Source organism: Pogoniulus pusillus, chromosome 10, assembly GCF_015220805.1.
Source record: "Pogoniulus pusillus isolate bPogPus1 chromosome 10, bPogPus1.pri, whole genome shotgun sequence".
Lineage (NCBI taxonomy): Eukaryota > Metazoa > Chordata > Aves > Piciformes > Lybiidae > Pogoniulus > Pogoniulus pusillus.
Window position 1 is genome coordinate 3,953,600 of NC_087273.1, and position 8,722 is coordinate 3,962,321.

The following is an 8,722-nucleotide window of genomic DNA, read 5'->3' on the forward strand; positions in this document are numbered from 1 at the left end:
TTAGCAATGTGCTAGCAGCCAGCAACTATTCCTTCACATGCCATAAACCTCCCCACTTGCTGACCCAAAATTCAAGCTGTCTATCTGGCTTCTCACAAACCACTTTTGCTCCTATATTATTCCATTGCAAGTAGCAACAACAACAACAAAAAGGAGGTTAGTGAACTAGCTTACTACTTCTAACCTTACCACAAGTCACGAAGACAATCTCAGGCAGCACAGAGCTCGAGTTGCTTTGTCAAAGCTTCACTTGAAAGTCTACTTTCCTGTATATTTATAGTGAAACTTCAGTAATTCAGGAAGCACGATCACCAAAGTGCAAGAACATGAGATGGGGCACACCTACACCGGGAAAGAAAAAAACAACAACCAACAAACAAACCAAAAAAAGCCAAATTAAAGTGCCAAAGAGATTCTTTAGAATTGCTACCAAAACCTGCAGCTTTGCCAAGATGATTTTGAAGCATTTGCAACCAAGACAAGGTGATAATAGCACCATTTAACACCAGCAGGTCATGGTAGGTTTTGGTTCAGGCTTTACATGTATTTCATCACGATCTGGGGGTTGACTAAGCATTAATGGCTTGTGACTTTTAAGCTTGTGAGCCAGTGTCATAAATATGGCCTCCACATGGTCATTGTCATTGGGGTTTTTGGCAGAGGTTTCAAATAAGGGCATGCTGTGAGTATCAGCAAACTTCTGGGCCAGGTCCGTAGGTACCTGAATAGCATTTCTCAGGTCACATTTATTTCCAACAAGAATCCTTGGTATGTCATTGGCAAGAAGGTGCTGTTTGCACTCCTCTATCCAGGCTGGCAGACTGTGAAAGCTGGCAATGTTTGTCATGTCATACACAAACACCACGGCGTGCACGTTCCTGTAGTAGTGCTGCACCATGCTCTTCCGGAAGCGCTCCTGCCCGGCCGTGTCCCACAGCTGGATCTGCACAGGGAAAGACAGCAAGAGAAGAAAGAATGGCTCATTGCTCCTGCTGGAAAGCAACACCAGGCACTTGTAGCTCAACACCATTCTATTCACTTATCACATTTGAAGCAAATCTGCTCTTACATCATCACAGCACTTTAGAGGTTGGAAAGAACCTCCAGCGATGATCCAGCCCAACCTCCCTGCCAAGGCAGGGTCACCCAGGGTAGTTCACATAGTAATGCGTCCAGGTGGGTTTGGAAAGCCTCCAAAGAAGAATTCACAACCTCTCTGGGCAGCCTGCTGTCACACACACTCCTCTTGTTGAGCTGAAACCATCTCTGGTCCAGTTTGTATCCCTTGCTCCTTGTCTTACGACTGCTGACCATGCTAAAGAGATTTGCCCCAGCCACTTGACACCCACCCCTCTGATATCTGTATAACTTCATCAGACCTTCTCTCAGCCTTCTCCTCTCCAGACTAAACAACCTCAGGTTTCTCAGTCTTTCTTTGTGGGGGGAGATACTCAAGTCCTCCATTCGTCCTCATGGCTCTCTGCTGAACTTTCTATAGCAGGTCCCTGTTTCTCTTGAACTGGGGAGCCCCGAACTGGACACTGTATTGCAGGTGTTTGAGCTACTATCTTGGACATAAAAATTAAGAACAGAGAAAGGTGAAACGGAAAAGTGCTGCAGTCTGTGAGTGACAAAGTGAACGTGGCAGGGATAGGCCACAAAATGGCAACAATGGGTAAGTTAACATAAATTCATTGGAGCATCCAAAACTCTGTATCTGGAAGCACAGCTTGTACCTGTCCTTTGCTGCTTTCATAGAATCACAGAACCAAGCAGGTTAGAAGAGACCTCCAAGCTCATCCAGCCCAACCTAGCACCCAGCCCTGCCCAACCAACCAGACCATGGCACTAAGTGCCCCAGCCAGGCTTGGCTTCAACACCTCCAGGGATCAGGACTCCACCACCTCCCTGGGCAGCCCATTCCAATGCCAATCACTCTCTCTGCCAACAAATTCCTCCTAACATCCAGCCTAGACCTCCCCTGGCACAATCTGAGACTCTGTTCTCTTGTTCTGTTGCTGCTTGCCTGGCAGAAGAGCCCAACCCCACCTGGCTACAGCCTCCCTTCAGGGAGCTGCAGACAGCAATGAGCTCTGCCCTGAGCCTCCTCTGCTGCAGGCTGCACACCCCCAGCTCCCTCAGCCTCTCCTCACAGGGCTGTGCTCCAGGCCCCTCACCAGCTTTGGCGCCCTCCTGTGGACACCTTCCAGCACCTCAACATCTCTCTTGAACTGAGGAGCCCAGAACTGGACACAGTACTTTGCTGTGCTCACTTCTCTCCTCCCCTGATGCTGTTTTGGCTGCTTGGCTACTTCACTCCATCACCACCTCCTCTAAGGTTGCTATATTCTGTAATAGTTTGTGTTTTTACAGTTAAACTAAATAAAACTATTTTGTTCTCTGACTTTGCAAATTCTGAGTTGCAGTGAATTCTCTCAGGCAGATTTACAGTAAGTTACTGGGGGAGAGAGATCCACTCTAACCTATACCACACCATTTCTGAAACATCTTGGTCCTCAGAGCTGCTCCTGGTTGAAGCCAGGAAGAAGAGATGATGTAACCTGTTCATCCCAGGTGCATGAGGAAAAGTGCACCTGGCAGCTCTAGGGAGCTTCTTCTGCCACTCTACTCTGCCCTGGTGAAACAACACCTGGAATACTGAGCCCAGTTCTGGGCTCCCCAGTTCAAGAGAGACAGAGACCTGCTGGAGAGAGCCCAAAGGAGAGACACAAGGATGCTTGGGGCACTTGAGCATCTCCCCTACAAAAAGAGACTGAGAAGCCTGGTGCTGCTTAGTCCTGAGAAGGAAAAAATGAGAGGTGATACAATCAAGATACACAAATATCTGAGGGGTGGGTGTTAAGTGGCTGAGGGTCTCTTCTGGGTGGTCAGCAGCAAGGAGACAAGGAGCAATGGACACAAACTGGAACAGAGAAGGTTTCAGCTCAACATGAGGAGAAATTTCTTGAGAGTGAGAGAGCCCTGGAGCAGGCTGCCCAGAGAGGTTGTGGAGTCTCCTTCTCTGGAGCCTTTCCAAACCCACCTGGACGCATTACTGTGTGAACTACCCTGCGTAATCCTACCTTGGCAGGGAGGTTGGACTGGATAATCATTTTTCTTATTGTCTAAAACACCATCATCTTCCCCAAAGTGTTGTTGTTGTTAGCATGAAGTTAACTGCCTGCTGTGGAAACAGAATCAAACAAACTATGAATAACAATGCCACCACCAAAGCCCGAACAAAGCTTTCTCTGTGGTGCTATCTATTGGAATCAAATCCTCCAGTGATGGACCTCTAGCTTCCAGCTTTTGAGCAGCAATGTTTCCTTTCCTTCCTGGGAAGGGAGTCTTCATCGGACTGAGAATTCAGGGACTATTAAATAACGAGGGTGAACTGAAAACTCAACCTGTTCCCATGCATTTATCCCTTAATAAAACTGTTCTCCCATTACCACAGTGCTGCACTCTTTTGATCCAAATTGCTTCAGCAAAGCTCAGAAGTCGCAAGTGTTTGGAGTGCTGCCTTGTTTACCGTTTTCTACCAGTGTCTTTGTTATTAAATTCACACACCAAGTGTCAGGGAAATCTGCTGATGGCAGCGAGCTAAGATGCATCACACTCAGAGAGGATCATCACAGCATCACGTTTTCTGAAAGCTGGGACAGCAGAAACAGGGTGAAACTGAATGGAAGCAGATGCAAAGTCTTGGTAACAGTAACTAATAATAAAGACTTTTCCTCTAAGCCCAGGACTATTAAAAGAGATGATGGTCCAGGGACACGAGTCAGTCACAGGATGGCTTGACTCACTAGTGTGAGAGAATGAAGGGAAAAGAGCAAGTGATGGTTATGTTTTCTGAAGGATGGGCACCCATCCCTAAGGAAAAACTGGAGAGGGAGCAGGTGGAAATGGCAGTTCCTGGTTTCATCAGGGGAACTGAGAATTCTCACAAGAACATCAGAACAGCTTGGGCTTATCTAGTCCAGTCCAGTTATCTGTGGCTTCTGATCATAGAATCGTAGAATCATAGCATCAACCAAGTTGAAAGAGAGCTCCAAGCTCATCCAGGCCAACCTAGCACCCAGCCCTGGCCAGTCAACCAGACCATGGCACTAAGTGCCCCATCCAGGCTCCTCCTGAACACCTCCAGGGATGGTGACTCCACCACCTCCCTGGGCAGCTTAGCAACTGCAATGTTTCCTGAAGCATTCCTGTAAATTAACTGATTCTTTGAAGCTATTAATACTTGACATGGGCTTTTGGACAAGAGAAAAAAAACAAGGCTAGCATAGAAGCCCAATTTTAAAACAATTTTCACCAATGTTTGTTGGTACCACTTAAGGTTTTGCCCTTAAACATGAACAACAAAAAAAATAGAAGATTAAGGATGAACTTTTCATGCAGGAACAAGGCAAGAGTGAATACAAATCTAGTGTGTTACCTGGATCACCAACTGCAAGACCTAACATAGAATGGGTTGGAAGGGACCTCCAAAGGTCATAGAGTCCAACCTCCTTGCAGTCAGCAGGAGCATCCTCAGCTAGACCTGCTTGCCCAGAGCCTGATCTTCAACATCTCCAAGAACAGGGCCTCAACCACATCCCTGGGCATCCTGTTCCAGTGTTCACTACCCTCATGTCTCTGCAGTGCTGAGTGAAGTTAGCTTACAGCTCCAGATGTAGCTGTGGTCTGGACCTGGGGGCTGTGCAGCCACATGAAGCCTGCTCAATTCCTGCTGTCAATCAGTGGCTGACTAGTACAACATCAAACAAAAGCATTTTACATGGCTCCCAAAAGGGTGTTAATTTGAGTGCCTTCCTTTGAGTGGGGAAACACCACAGACAGTAACAACATCACACTTCACTATCAACTTTATTCATAGCTGACTGGCAACAATACAACAACCTCCTGCTCTGTGCATCTGATCTTTGACTTCTCATCTGAAATCTCCAAAACAGATAAATGTGGTCCATCACCAGTCCAAGCAACAGCACCCAGAGACACCTTAGATCCATTGCTGCACCTAAAAAGGCCATTCCTAGGAAAAGAAGACAAGTCTCCCTAGCCTCTACTGGCAGAAGACAGTAGTCACTTGCAATCCATCTCCTTTTAGACCTACTTGCCCTAGTATTACACTCTAAACACAACCGACTGCATAGTTTGTCAAGGCAGTTTAGACAACCAGAATAAATACAAGCACCAACATCTGGCTGAGATGAATGCAATACCCAGATGAAAGATATTTCCAGTTCTAGGCACCTTACAAAGTCAGGAGTCTTACAGAAAAAGGCTCATTCATTTGGAATCTGACAAATGAACGAGAGAAGAAATATGCACAGACTAGAGTAATGCTTATGTTCAGGCTATGTAACGTTAGGAGATCATCTTGGGAAATGCTCTATCAAAGAGCTCATTTCCACAGGCAGCTGACAGCTTGCACTTCTCTCCCCACCTCATTCACAGAGCCACACGTAAGTCAAGTGCAGATCTGCAAGTCTGCTGCCAGCCTTGGGCACAAAAGGGGAAATTCAATTCGAGATTTACCTATCTTCCAAACTAGGCTTACAGTCCCTCCTAATGTTCCTTAGGTGGACCTTTCAGGCTTGAAGGGTTTTATCTGAAACTAAAAATGTTCATATTCTTGGCACAGGATTATTGGTACTGAGAGACAAATCCTTCCCCAAGACTGAAACCTTCACATTTTTTGCCTCTTGCCAGGTGAATGGAGATCACTCCCTTTCTGCCCCCCCCCCAAAAATATTTGCCCTGCTGAAAAACAACACTGAAAATGTTCACGATGACAGATGTGCCTTGAGGAACTACCGTTAGGGTTACTGTTTCATCATTAGTTCAATACCATCCATCTCCCAGGGTGCATACATTTTTACAACAGCTCTTCAAAAGGTGTGCTTGGCAAATCTGCTAATAAACCTGTGGACAGAGTCACTTTGTCACACTCCCTCGGGAAAACAAATGGTGCTTAAATATACTGAGTCAGCTATCACCTCCCACCTCCTGACTCCCTTTCTGTGGGTGCAGAAAAGCTGTTTTTAAACAAAGACTCCTTTAGCATGCATGGTTTATAACATCCTGGGAAACATAACTGGCATTTAATGAAGATAGAACAGTAAACAGCCTCTCCTTTCAGAAGATGGGGGAAAAAAACAACGACGTGAAGAGCTCAAAGGTACAGAACATCATGTTTGGACTTTCCTCTTTGAATTTAATTTGCATCCACTGCTCTTTTAATGTAGGTCAGGCCAGAATGACATCATTGTTTTCAACACTTAGACCAGTTTAGGAAGAACAACATTTAGAAGGCAAAAAATTGACAGCTTTAATTCATTCCTCTCATCCAGCCACCATCCAGCGTTCCACGTGAGGCTGCTCTACAAGCTACCAAGCAGTAGGCTGGCCCCTGTGTCTTGGAACTCTGCACAATTGGTGTGGGAGACCCCCGGTGAGAAGAAGTGTGCCTGCCTGTGCTGCTGCCAGTGACACAGCGTTTTTCCAGCTGCCAGGGAAACGCTCACTTCTGCAGCAGCACAAGATGACCATCCAGCTGGCTGGGGGAGGGAGAGAAAGGAAAGAGAAGATGCTGCTTTATCCTCTCCTGCAGTGGAAGAAGGAAAATGCCTCTGCTGAGCAAGCCCTTTGGAGCACAGAAAGAGAGAAGTAACTCGGTTCAGCTTGCCCGGTTCGACAGGCACTGTTGCAGCTCACTGCTACAAGCAGCAAAGGCAAAGAGGAGGGAGAGGAGCTGGCAAGCTCAGAAACTGGTGCGTATTTGACAACACAGAGCTCGAGTCCTGGCCACGATGACAAACTTTACTCCTTTTAAAGCTGAAAGGCAACCTCCCAGAAAACGGCTCTCAAAAGCACCTCCCTCGGCTCTCAAAAGCACCTCCCTCAGTTCTCTGCCGGCCCCAAGCAGAACTGCTCTATTCAGCAGGTAGCAGTCTCAGTGATGCAGCAAAACCACCTAACACAACGTACATAACCCATGCAAAGCATCTCACCACCCTGCATTAGGCTACATTCTTCTTCTCTCCAGAGATGGGAAAATGCCAGCCAAGAAGATGGCACTGCCAAGAGGATCTCCCTCAGACATGGACAGCAACAGACCAGAGCACAGCATTTCAGAAGTGCAATTCACTGGTTTCAGAAAGTGCAGCCAAGATTCTCACTCAGAGCAGTAAACTACACAGATACCAGGTGAAAACAATAAGAGAACAATGAATGCAAATGGACTCAGATGCCCCCCACAGCTTCTTTGATCAAGCAAGCAAGGAAAAACTGCAGCTTGCAGCTCCATGACAAAGCCTGGTGATAACAGCTGCAAAAGCATCATAGAACAGCTTAGGCTAGAAAGGACCTCAGAGATCATCTACTCTAACCCCACAGGCAACAGGCAGGGACACCTCTCAACTAGATCTGGTTGCCCAGACTACTGTTACTCCTTTTCCGTGTTATCAAACACTGTGATAGATACAGACCGGCAGTAACGGTAAAGGCAATTTGTAGTTAGATTCTGGTTTGAGCCATGGCATTCCTAGACAACAAGCTGCACCTGCAAGCAGCAAGCAGTCTAAACCGCAGGTGACTTCAGCACGCCCAGTAAAATGTATCTATCAACCAGGTGCACTTCACGTACAAGTCCAGCTCTGGTCTTTCACATTCAGAGGTGCCCCAGGCTAAATGAGCTCCCCGCCAGGAGAGCCTCCGCTGTGTTCAGCGCCAGGGCTCAGACTTGGGCAGCCGCACCTCACCCCTTTCCCCTCAGCTGAGAGCCCTTCCGTGCTCACCAGCCGCCAGCAGATCCCACTGCACAGCCTGTGCCCTCCTCCACCTGTGCTCCCTGCTCATCTGCCAGCTCATTATTGGCAGCAGCTGGGTCGGGGCCCGGCGAGTGAGCCGCTACCTGCCGCCCCACCAGCCTGCGGCCGGGCAAGGCCCGCGGCGGGCAGCGCTCCCAAGGCCGGCGGCCTAGCGCGGCACCGACACGGCCGTGCACGGACGGCGAGAGCCGCGACACCCCCCGCCCCGGCCCGCTCCCGTCGCGGCGCTACCTTGATGCGCTCGCCGTCGATGCTGACCGCCCGCTCACGGAAGTCCACGCCGATGGTGGCCTCGGTGCGCTGCGGGAAGCGGCCGGCGCAGAAGCGGTACGTGAGACACGTCTTGCCCACGTTCGAGTCCCCGATGACGATGATCTTGAAGATGCGGGAGCGCGCCGGGGGCAGCCCGCCGGGGAGCGCGCCGCTGCCCGTCAGGCTCAGCTCCAGCGAGGACTCCAGCTCGGCTGCCGCCGCCATCATCGCTCCCCTGCACCCAGGCGGAACGCCTCGGGGACGGGGATCACGGCCGCCACGCTCTTCTTCTCCTCGCCCTCCTGCCGCTCGGTCCGGCCGCCCGTTCCTCGCCGGCCCGGGCAGCGCGGCCCGTTACTCACCGCCCCGTCCCGCCGCCCGGGCAGCGCCGCCCGCCCCCAGCGCGCCGCCGCTCGCGCCCCGCCGCGCCACGTCGCGCCCCGCCCCGCCCCGCCCCGCCCACCGGGCCTGGCGGATCTCGCGAGAGCGCGGGCGGCCCCCCGCGGCCAACCGCCGGAGGCGCAGCCGTTGGGCGCCCGTTGGGCTCCCGGCGTGCGCCGCTGCCCTCGGGACCTTCTCCGTGGGGCTGCCCTCAACTCCTTCATCCCCCTGCCTGTGCACACAGTGGCAGT

At 50.1% G+C, this 8,722-nt stretch overlaps 1 protein-coding gene across 1 annotated transcript; it reads right to left on the minus strand.

Moving 5' to 3' along the window:
- Nucleotides 1–103: 103 nt before the first annotated feature.
- RAB33B (RAB33B, member RAS oncogene family) lies at nucleotides 104–8,489 on the minus strand. The gene is made up of 2 exons (XM_064149537.1): nucleotides 8,070–8,489; nucleotides 104–943 (listed from the first exon to the last, which is right to left on the minus strand). The coding sequence occupies exons 1-2, from the start codon at nucleotides 8,316–8,318 to the stop codon at nucleotides 500–502; spliced, it is 693 nt and encodes a 230-aa protein (XP_064005607.1). The 5' UTR covers nucleotides 8,319–8,489; the 3' UTR covers nucleotides 104–499.
- Between the last annotated feature and the right edge of the window lie 233 nt (nucleotides 8,490–8,722).

Excerpts from the sequence above, each read along its gene's own strand:
- RAB33B (XM_064149537.1), bottom strand. The coding sequence starts at position 8,318 with ATGATGGCGGCGGCAGCCGAGCTGGAGTCCTCGCTGGAGCTGAGCCTG. Across the intron at positions 944-8,069 it reads TCGACGGCGAGCGCATCAAG|ATCCAGCTGTGGGACACGGC; the intron begins GTAGCGCCGCGA and ends TTCCCTGTGCAG.